Here is a 12,757-nt window from a genome sequence, read left to right as displayed (position 1 = left end):
CAAAATAACATAGCATTATGTATCCCAACACACACATATATATGTATGTATACACATATATGAAAAAATATATATATATATATTTCACATACGTGGGATATACACAAAGCATGGATCCGTTTTGTGTACAAACACAGCTTGTTACTAAGATGACCTGAGGTAACTTTTCTTTAAACATAACTTCTAATCATCGTTATTCGTCTCATTTTAATTTTAAATAGTAAGACATTTAACTTAAGGTTGGAAAGGGGAGAGACGGACAGCCTTGGAACCTCCTGCAAGGGCAGGCAGTGGCAGGGAGGAACAGGGCATGCCATCCTCCTGAGTAAACCCCAGGATGAAGACGGCTGCTTGTGCCTTCCTCCCAACCCCTCACTGCTTCCTGAGCTCTCACTGGCTGCCTCCCTTTACCATTGTTTCTTGCCGTTTCTTCCTTGAATCTGGCAAACTGACCCAACACCAATGTCCCCAGCTCTGAGAACCTAGCACGGGCAAATGCAGGCCACCTGCCCTCCACAGCCGTCCCCAGCGCCTTCCCCTGAGCCTAGAGTACATGATCAAGTAGTTCCCAGGCAACTTGGTCTCACTAAGTTGTACCTCTCCCTAAAAGCCTAGCCCCGAGCTTTGAGATGAGTTCCTCAGCACTTAGACGTCACATCCCAAGAAAGCTGTGTGATCCTTAAATGGGCTAAGCCCAGCATTTCACATGCTGCTTCCGGGCCCAAGTTTTCAATAAATAAGCAAGTGGGGGACCCATCGAAAATGAACTCCCTCGACTGCCTGTCTCTGAGGCTGTAAAATAAGAGTACACAAATTGCACCGAGATGGTTACTCAAATGGAAAGTTGTTAAAGTTGAGGGATGAAACGTAATCTGTGGCTGGGCCAGAAACCCGCTCTTCCACATGAATGCATACACAAATGCCATATCTTTAGTCTGGAACTAGCCTACTGCTCCCATCCCCAAGGCTCGCTCTGGCTTGTACCACCTATGCTGTTCAAGCTCCTAACGGTAGTAAGTAATGAATTACCTGACCACCAAACCCTCTGGCCTCCTCGCCACTGTGATTTCCATCTTATCACTAGTAAGGACAGTTTTGTTTGCAGTGAAAACAAACCACGGTGAGAAAAGACATATGTCTATGCGATACAGTCTTAGTCCACCAACCTCATGCTTCGTTGCACTCAATTTCAACGCTATACAGGCAACACTAAGTTGAAGCATTCACTTTTCTTAACATTTCAGAAACATTCACTACTTATTATCACTCAAAAACGTCTTGCCAATTCACAAGCTTGATGTTATACCTGATGAAGAAAAGTTTGTTTGTTTGTTTTAATCTAGCCTAATAATTAAAGCCAAGAGACTTTCAAACTATATACTTAGGGCCTATAGATTTTTATACTAGGCTCTCTGACTCCAAAATGTCTACAGAAATTATTGTCACTGGGAGACCAGCTAGCAGAAAGCAAAGCAGTATTAAAATAGTCAACCTCTTAGAAAGCAGTCTTCAAACATGGGCGTTAGTACAAGGATATGCGTGTCTCACTGCTTGCCTGCAATGGTGTCCCGAGGATTTTGTTGTCAGATGGTATCGCCACCTTAAGAGAAAACTGTAACTGCTCAATCTCAGACGCTTTTCAATATCGATGCTGTAAAAGTCGCTGTTAGCTGTCACAATGATGGACACCTGGAAAGGTCGGCTGACACTTCATTGAACAATGTAAGAAGGCATCGAGCATTAATAAGACGGCATAAAGCTGAGTGTTTCCATTTCAAAGCACTAAAAATAAGTCACAAGTAGAAGTGACCTTGACGGAGAAGGAAAAAACAGCAACAAAAGAAGGGGTAAGGTCACCATCACACAGCGATTAGGAAGACAGAAGAGAACTTTCACTGATATTATACTGAACTCTGGCACTCAGCGTTTTCTTGGGCCGTAACGTAAGAGAATTTAGTAGGTTCACTGAATTGACCGATTGCTTTGTTAATCTATTTGCATGGGTTAAGACCCTGACTGACATAAAACACAATCAAAAAAAGAAGAAGAAGAAGAAGAAAAAAGCCAGACAGAGAGTGTAAAGAAAGACTGACTGATGTATGCTTGGGGTACAGCCTATCCAATAAATGTGCCTGACCATCAAAGAGCCCAGTCGCAAAGATTTATTATCAGAACAAATAGATTCTAAAGAGACGGAATACAATCAGACCTGTAGTATAAACTCACACTTAAATACAATTCTCTGCCCTACATAGCTTATTTTTCAACTCTACTTTTTTTTTTTTTTTTAAGATTCTTTTCCTGGGCTTTCTTTTAGAATAATTAACAAGGAAGCGCAATGACACAGCTGCCATTAGTGTCGTCCTTTGATTCACACTAAAGAAAGCCTAGTACAGCTCGAGAATCACTGCTGACATATATGTAAAGGAAAGGAAGCATTGCTGCAAAGTGCAGTAAGATAAAAGTAAAAAATCGATCGCCTAGGATGAATTATCACATCTTAATTACATGTAACACATGAACATACTTGTAAAGTCAAGGACAGATGTAGAAAGGACTGTAAAAGTTATACCTCCAAGTTCTTTTACATTCAAGATGGCATTCTGGAATGGCACCGCCTTTATACTAAAGCCTAGAATCAGAAAAAAAAAAAAAGAATTAGCAACTCAACTTATACACTCAGACACTTGAGATGGTCAGACCCTGTGTTTAAGGAAAACTACAGCTTGCTCTCCAGAGCTCATACTTATACCAGAAACATCATTTCCAGGATAAAATAGCTGTATTTTATGTTCTACTGCTCTGGATATTATAGGCAAATATAACACTTCAAAATATTACATTACCCAACTCTTTAGCACATAATGGTTATTCAATTTTTTTTAATCAATCAAAAGAGAGACAGCTGGGAAAAACAGAAGTTTCAAAGAAAATATTGAATCTACTGGGGCCTATGGATCGAATTCTTAATATATGACACTTTTTTCCTCATATAAAGCCCAATGACTAAAGCACTAAATGGAAACCATCTTATATTTGAACTTTCTTGCATTCATGAGTACTTCATTTAAGGACACAGTTAATAATATACACCTGTATTTTTCTTTAAAAGTAAAATTATAAATAATCATTAGCACACAAATAATTTGACAAAAGAATGTCATAAACACTGATATTAACAATATACTTAGGCTCAACTAGTTATAGTGAAGGCAATAAATCTGTAGGAATCTATGCACGCACAGATATGAGGACGAACACTGGAAAGTTCTGAAAGAGTCACAAGAAACTGGACCAGCGATGCGAGGACTGAGGACTCGGAAACTGGACCAGCGATGCGAGGATTGGGGACCTGGAGCTGGACCAGCAATGTGAGGATTGGGGACCCGGAAGTTGGCAATAGATTCTTTTGTTTCAGCTGATTACCTTTGCCATGTACTTATTTTATTTTATTAAAACCCCCACTAAAAATAAAAAATAAAAATAAAATAAATAAAAGCCCCACTAATTGTTTAAGGCTAATTTTTCAACAGTTCAGGGTACAGTTTTAACATGTGCAACTACAATGAAAGTCATTTTTTTTTTCAACAAAATTTTCAGTAAAGAAGAAAAACATACAAATACTTTCCACCTGGGATGTTAGGATCGGTGGCAGGAAACATGAAAAGCTCTAAAAGGCACTCTGTGAGGAGGGTCGTTACAAGGCACTGCTTTGTCTTACAAAAAACGACGCCTATCTTTGCATGCCCTCTATCCACGTTCTCCCAGCACGGAGATAAGCTATACAACGCACTCCGTTTTTTAAGGCAGCATTTGGTAATCGCTGAAGAACTGACTTTGGAGTCAGGCAGACCTAGAGCAGACCTCAGCCCTTTCACTATGGGCAGCCGCTAACTAGTCTTAGCTTTCTCATTTGTCAGGAATGACAGTATCTACTGCATACTGGGTCTACTACAGGTTAATGGTGCAGAAAGTTACTGGGTCTTCAAAAAAGCGGGGGACAGAGAGGGAGGGAGGGAGGGAGGGAGAGGGAGAGGGAGAGAGAGAGAGGGAGGGAGGGAGGGAGGGAGGGGGAGGGAGAGGGAGAGAGAGAGAGAGAGAGAGAGGGAGGGAGGGAGGGAGGGAGAGGGAGAGTGAGAGGGAGAGGGAGAGAGGGGGGGGGAGGGAGGGAGGGAGGGGGAGAGGGAGAGAGAGAGAGGGAGGGAGGGAGGGAGGGAGGGAGGGGGAGAGGGAGAGAGAGAGAGGGAGGGAGGGAGGGAAGGAGGGAGGGAGAGAGAGAGAGAGAGAGAGGGAGGGAGGGAGGGAGGGAGAGAGAGAGAGGGAGGGAGGGAGGGAGGGAGGGAGAGAGAGAGAGAGAGAGAGAGAGAGAGAGAGAGAGAGAGAGAGAGAGAGAGAGCCCTGTGCTGAAATGCTGGTGCATACCCAGGCCTGAGGCAAAGCCTCTGCAGGTGTCTGGCCTCTGGGAAATCAGGAATCGTCAGTGCCAATCACAATACTCCTACAGGCACCAACATTCCCCTACAGGAGATCTGGATGCTTGAATGTATCCACCTACCCCACACGGATATTCTACGGATTAAACAGCAGTGATTGTGAAATCCTGGAAACAAAAAGCCTCTGCAGATGCTAAACAGTCTTCTCTTAGTGGTTACACTCACAGCAACTCTCAGGAATGGATTTCCCAGGGGGGGGCAAGCCAGGTCCCAACTTTGAAGAAGAAAGTTATGGAGCACAGCACTGATGTTTAATTGGCTTTGATTCTTAGAAGCTAGCAGCAGGCACGGACTCAAAGGAGAAGCAATAGCCTTCCAGAAATGGCCACAGCCATATGCAAAATACAACTTAAGAAGCGCATTAACGCAACAGGCAGGTAATGCGACTGTCACCATCTTTAACTCTTTGCAGATTCTCCATGATAAACTGCTACAAAACCCTCAACCGTTCGAGTTACTAAACTAACCGAGGAATCTTATTTACAGGCATATGAATGTTTTTGCAAAATAGCCGTGTTTTCTCCCCATGGTTGAACATGAGTAGCTAGGTTTATACTGCAAATATTATTGTGGTCTCTCCACCATTGTTAGAGCTGAGCTATGTGACTGCTGCTCAGAAAACAGAGACTAGATCATCAACGGAAAGAGAGAGAGAGAGAGAGAGAGAGAGAGAGAGAGAGAGAGAGAGAGAAAGCAAGCTAACTTTTCATAGGAGAGAAACAATGTCTCTCCATTTTGGCTATTCTAAGTATTTGCAAAGACGGGGGGGGGGGGTGTAAAATAACATATTCAGTGCATACAAGCTTAACCAAGAAGAAAAGCCACACTATGAACCACACTATATGGTAGTTCTGTTTACAGTGGCTTGCATGAGGTGAAGGGTTAATATTTACTAGAGTTGTTTTTCTTTTTTAAGTCAAACATCAAAAGCTTCTCTCCAAGGATTTAAGAAATAAAAAATATGGGCTACAGAGTAAAAAGTCTGGGCTCTAATCTTGGCTCCATCAATTACTAACTGTTTGATTTTATCAGAGAAGTCTTTTCTTTCTCCTCCTCCTCCTCCTCCTCCTCCTCCTCCTCCTCCTCTTCTTTTTTAAACCATGTCCCTCCATATCCCAATGTTGCTAAGGATTCTTATCCATTGGCTAATTCACCTGTTGTGACACCCACAATGGCACCATGGGTGCAGGGTCCCAAGAAGAAAGCAAAGCCAAGTGCTATACTTGAACTCAGGTCTTGTCGCTAGAGCCATTTGCTGCTGCAGCTCCTGCATGCCAGTGAGCAGGTAGGTCCACACTGCTGTCTTTGTTATTGAGTTAGAGATGTTGACTTAACAAAAACCCTCTTCTTATTTGTTGAAAACAATTATTTCATCTTAATTTGATTTACATTTTCAAAACATTATAAAACAAATAATTTGGAACAATAACATTTCCCCAAACCACATCAACAGAGCACATTATTATTTTTACGTATCCTTTCCCAGCTTATGTTCAAATGCATATGTTTCTACAGCTTAATTTTTAAAAATGAATGTAAACTTAATTTTTCATTTTCTTCAACAGAAGACAATATATATTTCCCAATCTAAATCAATTCAATTGAAGTTCTAAATTCTATTTAACAAGCTCTCTTGCTTTAGGGCATTTATGTTGCTTTAAAGTTTCACTTATAATAAACATACAGTTTCTCTTACATTAGTTACTTATGACAAATTCCCAGTTGTGCCTGTATTAGGCCTGTTATTTCTTACTATGTTGAGAATTTATTAGAAATGTTGGAAATCTTAAACCTCATCGGTGATGTTTTTTTAATTTAAAATATTGAAAATTAAATTTATTTCCTCTTCGATGGCACTGGGGATTGAACCTGGGGCTTTGTATGTGCTAGGCAAGCACCGGCTCTCGACTGAAGTTCTCGCGGAAATCAACTCTGCACCCCTGGGGTAGATATCATCCTGCTAATACGTTCTTATAGTCGATAGTGTTAAACTTTGTTTCTAATTTTTGCATCTGTGTTGGTCTGTCGATTTCTTGTAAGGTTGTTATCTGAATTTTGTGTCAGGCTAACGCTGACTGTATAAAGGGAATGTTAAGTTTTCATTCCCCTTCAATTTTTCTAGACACCTAACAGTGCTTTCTCTTTGCCAACAGCCTCCCCCCCACCCCCACCCCCTGCACAAAATGTGTGACAGGGTCCATCAAAGATGCCAACATAGAAGTTTTCCTAACTGTAATTTCCATTTCTTTAGAGGACAAAGGCCTATCAGAATTCCCTACTTCTTGAGCATGACTGGAAGGTTTGTCACCTCAAAGAAATGAGCATGTCACCTAAACAATCAACCTCATTGGCAGAAAGCTGCTGTCAATACTCTCTTCTCGCCTCACAATAGTTTAATCATGTTGTCATCTGCAAAGTACTGGCAATTTATATCTTTTAAAATTTTTCCTGTTCAGTGTGGCTAAGCCATATCAATTTTATACATCTTTTCAATATATTATCAAGTTTCTGTTTTATTAATCCTTTCTATTATCAACTAGCTTAATTGGTTTTTATTTTACTTTGATCTTTATTATTTCTTTTCTTCTATTTAGAGTTTGATCTATTATTTTAGTTTCTCTTTGAAGAAGCTAAGACCATTGATTTGAGGGCCCTCTTTTTTTTTTTTTCTTTCTTTCTTTCTTTCTTTCTTTCTTTCTTTCTTTCTTTCATTTTTAGATTTATTTATGTGTTTGAGTGTCTTGCTTTCATGTTCGTCTATATACCACATCCATGCCTAGTACTAGAAAACGGTGTTGGCTCTCCTGAAATTAGAGATATGGATGGTTGGGAGCCTCCATGTGGGTGCTGGGAAGTGAACTCGGGTTCACTGCAATAGCAAGTGCTCTTAACCGCTGAGCCATCTCACCAGCCTGCTTTTCTACTGCCAGTGACCACTGCTATAAATGTCCCTAGAAGCCCACCTTCAAGAGGCATATCTCAAATCCTGATAAGTTATCATTCGGTGCAAGATGAGTTAGATTTCCTCTTTTGAGTTCTCAATCCATAGAGGCAATTTAGTTTTCAAATATTTGGAAACTGTCCCAAGGATGCTCTTGTTAACAATTCCTAGTTCAATTCTATGACAACGCCAGGCCTGTCCAACCCATCATCTGACGACTACCTTAGCCCAAACTTTCTTTAAAACTCTGTAAGATGTTAGTGCGTGTCGTGTGGGATGGGGGGAGGGGGCGGGATCCTCAATCAATTCCATTTTGTGGTTCCTTGGCATGAGTTCTGCAGGCGACAATGTTTAAAGGCTGGATTAGATATGCCTGTTACAGTTTGAAAACCTATTTCATGCCACTGGAGACCGTGGAAACTAACTCACGCTTGTTTTATGTGTTACAGCAGGTAATTATTTAATTTAGTACATGTTCAAAGGCATTTGGGAAGAATGAATGTCTTCCGTGGTTGGGTGGAGTGATCTGTAAAGATTAGCCAGGTCATGTTGGTGGCCAGTGTTTTCAAGTTTATCATATCTAGGCTGATTGCCAGCCTATAACCATCACATGCTGAAAAAGAAATTTCTGATTTTAACTGTGCGTTTGTCTACTTGACTCTGATGTTCTGTCAGTTTTTGTTTTGTGTATTTTGGAGATCTAGTGTTAGATACATAAGTACTCAGTTCTCTTGATTAAAATCCCTTCATCACTCTTAAAGAAATTTTGTTGTTCTCTGTCTTATTGTTTGTTCAGAAGTTTACACTGTCTGAATTTGATACAATTATGTAATTTCGTGTTTTATACTACTTGGACCTCTATCTTCCTTCCTTCCTTCCTTCCTTCTTTCTTTTCTTTTTATTCATTTACTTTAAGCTATCTGTATCTATATTTAAAGTTTGTTTACTAAAGCTAACACTCAGATGAATCTTTTTTTTTTTTTAACTTGGTCATACCCATTCAGTCTTAATTGAGGAGTTTAGGCCATTTACATTTAATCTAACTGTTGCTGTTGAAGTTTGAGTATATTACCTTGCTACTTACGTCTAGTTTGTTCCTTGTATTCTTATTCCCTTTTCCATTGTTTCTCTGTCTGCTTTCTGACTGGGTCATCTGCCTGATTCTTTCTTGAAAGCAGTTTTGTCTCTGTTGTATTTTTAATTTTTTTCTTAATGTTTTCACAGAAATAATGTTTTTCATTTGGCTTATGAGGTTAAATCAGTTCTGATTACTATATTTGGATGGCAATCAGGGGTCTTTAATCATTCATGTTCCTTCTAACCTCCCTTGAGCCCCTTCAGACTTTTCCTTCCTTCTCAGATGACCATGCTCACACATATCTATTAGAGTGTTCACTGTCCTTATCAAACAAATGCCCATAGACTTTCTCCTCAGTGTGCGTGTGCGTGCCCTGAAAAAAATAGTTTATATGTAATCTTACAAAGAAACAAGTGGTAGTGAGTGGGGTCTGTGTAAGTCATTCCCGTTTCTTAAATACCACTTCTTCCTTTCTCTAAGTGGTATCTACCCTGATAGTCCACTAAAACTGTTTTATCAGTACCAGTATTAACTATGCTGCTACCATAAGCAAGGGGCCCTTTTCTCAGACTTTCAACTTGACTCTTTTTTTGATCTCTTGGCTGTGACTTGACTTACATCATGCTATATAGACCTGGATTAAGATTCTTTAACAGCCACAGAAGCAGGAATATAAGCTCTCAAGGGTGGGATGTTTGTCTGACTTATTAACTGATGCTGTGCTACTATCTAACTCAGTGGCGGACACAATAAAACACTCATAAGTATGTAATGGAGAATGAAACACAGTTGATGCTCAGCACGCCTTTTTGTTCTCCGCCCATTCTACATAACCTCGTTCAAACCCGCATTTTAGTAGTCTCTCAAATCTGTACCTGCCAATCTAAACTGTTCCTAGTCTGCTACTTCAGCACTTAAAACATTGTTAGCTGTCCCACTAACACCCAAAATTTGGGGTGAACCTAACCAGCTTTCTCATTTTCTTTTTAAAACTGCCTGCCGTGGCTTTCCTACTTCCTTTTCCAATTTTCCCCAAACACCAAGCTAGAAACTAGAGTCATTGTTGAGGTTTTTCTTCCATCACCGAGTGCGACTGCCACTGTCACAGTGTTGACTACAGGTGCTTCTAACTTACCATCTGCACAATCACTGTGTCTGTTGGCTCATCTCTCCATTTTATGGGTGTCTCCCAACAGCGTTTCCCTTTCTCTATCCCTGACCCCAACACTTCCTAGATCCCTGGACCCTAACCCTGACCATTACGACAGACTTCTCCGAATCATCTGTTTCAGATCCCAAATACCCTTCCCCTAGTCATGGCTCAGGATCCCAACTGTCGAGCGAAACAATTTTCTAATATGATGTTCACCAAGAAGGCTTCTTTGATCCCCGAGGTTAGAAATGATCACGTGTAACTTCCATGCCTACACCGGCAAGGAAAATGTGTGTCGCAGTATCTTAGCACAGGATCTGGCATGTGATTGGCAATCAAGTAGGAACCCTTTTAGCATTTAAAAAGTTATCTTCCAAGCCCAGTATAAACTTCTCGATGGCAAGGACCTGTAAAGAGGCCTCCAAAAAGGCACTGTGCCAAGCTCAAGATAGCTGCGCCTCATAGAAGCTTGATTTCCAAAACACCGGCCAACTTACTAATTCATCAGAAAACCAGCTAGCACACATGTTATGATTGGTTCCAGTGAGAAGAAAACATAAATTACTTAATAATTTTACAAAAACAATTGTAAAATTTCCAAATATCTTATAAATAGCTCGCAGATAAGTTTTATATCGCTATTCAAAACTGCTCTTCTACAAGTAGTGAAGGTGACAGCTGGCAAGTGATGAAAATGGCACTGTCTGTTGCTCTAACACTTACCTTGGAAGCTACTTTGCTTGTAAGGAATTACAAAGCTAATGGTGTTTATATAACTTCACAGCACATTACTCAAAAGACGATCAGACTTTTGGAGGCAGCCATATGCTTGCATCACAAACGTGAGGCCTTAGATACACTGAACTTCATTTGAACAACCGACTTGGCATCCTACCTCTGTGCCTTGCTACGTGAAAATGAGCACATCACTATACCTTACTCAGGTGATTTAAAATCAGGACTAAAAAAAATGATTCTTACCTATCATAGGAGATATTGTGAGGCTCACAGAGGGTAGTTTAGGCAAAAACATCATAAATATGGAATCTATTGTCATTCGCTTACTCATTTGACAAATGTCTATACCTATGTCCAAACTTTGTGACAGCCTGTTTATGGAATATCAAGTAAGATGTGCTGTCTGCAGTTGGTAGCTTAAGAAGAGCTGAGGGAGTGAGGCAGGCGTGGGGTCAAAGCAGTTGACAGGCATTGGTTGGAGGCCTAAGGGTCCAGGTGGGTGGAGGAGGGAGGACTTGGTCCAGCTGTAGGGAAAGGAAGGCCCTCAGCAGCTCTGCACAGTGCCAGGCAACAGCTCTCAGCTCACCCTCTGCAGATTTACCACTGCTCACTATGGACACCTGCTCTCTCCAAGCCTTCAGTCAAGGCATATGTACATATGAATTTCCTTATAGACCCGGTATCTTTTTAAAATATTAATTAATTAATTAATTAAATTTATTTATTTGCTTGCTTGCTTGCTTGACATCCTGACTGGAGCTTCCCCTCCCTCCTCTCATCCCAGTCCCTCCCTCTCAGCTCACTTCCCCCCTATACCCCTCCCTTTCTTCTCAGAGAAGGGGAGACCTCCCATGACCGATTATCTCTTTAATTTATACCCCTGGGACCTAAGAAGGGTCTCCGACATCTGCGATTTCCTCTAACTTAAGTTTTTTTCTAAAGCTGAGCTGAACTGATGTGAAGTTCCCAATCACCAATATTTTTCCTACTTAAGAAACTCTGGTGAATGATTTCATCGCCCACCCATCAGCTGAGCCAGGGACTGAGTCACTTGTTGGCGTCTCTTTCCTCCTTCGTCCAAAGCCAACTGATGACCAAGCTCTGCCTCGGCCCTCACTGTTCTAACCGTTCTCGGCTCTGCCTGTCCTGCCAGTGCCTCACCTAAGGCCTCCATCACCTCCGGCTGCCACGGCCGTCTTCCACTGCCTGTGCCTCCTCGAGTGCTCCTCCCGGCTCAGGGTCCACATCAAAGCCAGCCCACCCTTCCCGAGGGAACACTCTCAGCATGCTCATTCCTTGCTTATAAGACTGGTATCTCTGGACACTACAGACGTAGCTACAATTTGTGAACTTGGTGTAAAACGTTTGCCCAAACCCAGCATCTCTCTCACCATCTGTCACCTAGCATGCCATGAAACACAGAGAGCCATGCAGAAATGTGCTTCTAGGAGGCCCTACCCTGATGGATACCCCTGAGTTCACATAACAATGCTTCCTCTCTCTTTTCCTACCCCAATCTCCTGCACCTGGCTTACTAGCCTGGCTTTACGGATCAACTTCAGACCCAGTAAGGAAACCTTTACCACGCATCCCACCTCTGCCCAGCACCAGGGAGCATGCACGATGCCTTCTTTATATAAGTCCTGGATGTGAACTTAAATGTCTTTGTGACCAGCGGGCCACGTATGCAGACTACTGGGGTCGCTGCTATTCTGGACTCTAGTGGCAAGTGTTCAAAAGTTGGGCTGAAAGAGCTACATTTTGGTCTCCCCCAGAAAGCAAGGTCTTGCCTTGCTTCTTCCTGATGAGCCAGTTCCACCTCGGTTGTTCTTTTCCTCACCTGCAACCATCCCTCCACTAGTGAGGTGAACGCGCACTCACCTTCTCCACCTCATTGTCACAAGAGGAAAGAGGAAGCCCTGGGGAATGGTGGAAGCCCTAGGCTGGGGATGCTCAGCGTTGCTGATGATGGCGTTTAGGGTTAGGTAATTCAGGGACTGCCTTGTGAGCCATAGACTACTTACTGGCGTCACTAGCCTATGACTATTACGTAAGCCAGAAGCATCCTCTCCCAGCTCTGAGAGCCACAATGTCTTCATACTGCCTGGTGTCCATACCCTCTGCATAGGGCAAAATAGCTCCTGATTTAAAACAAAACAAAACAACACTATTTGGAGCTGGAAAGAGGGCTTAGCGGTGAAGAGCTCTGACTGTTCTTCCAGAGGCCCTGAGTCTGATTCCCAGAACCCACAGGACTGCCAAACACCACTAACTCCAGCTCCAGGGCAACTGTTGTCCTCTTCTGGCATAGACATACATGCAGGCAAAAATACAACACATAAAATAAAATAAAA

General features: G+C 41.9%; 1 protein-coding gene across 2 annotated transcripts in view; it reads right to left on the bottom strand.

Moving 5' to 3' along the window:
- Positions 1–12,757, bottom strand: part of ARL15 (ARF like GTPase 15) — a 366,563-nt gene that overhangs the window by 226,670 nt on the left and 127,136 nt on the right. For both annotated transcript variants that reach the window (XM_084800686.1, XM_084800685.1), the window contains exon 3: positions 2,573–2,632. In XM_084800686.1, coding sequence (XP_084656812.1) covers positions 2,573–2,632 — 60 coding nt within the window. The remainder of the gene's footprint in view (positions 1–2,572; positions 2,633–12,757) is intronic.

Source organism: Acomys minous (assembly GCF_964271855.1).
Source record: "Acomys minous genome assembly, chromosome: 11".
NCBI lineage: Eukaryota > Metazoa > Chordata > Mammalia > Rodentia > Muridae > Acomys > Acomys minous.
This window is presented reverse-complemented; position numbering and strand designations above follow the sequence as displayed.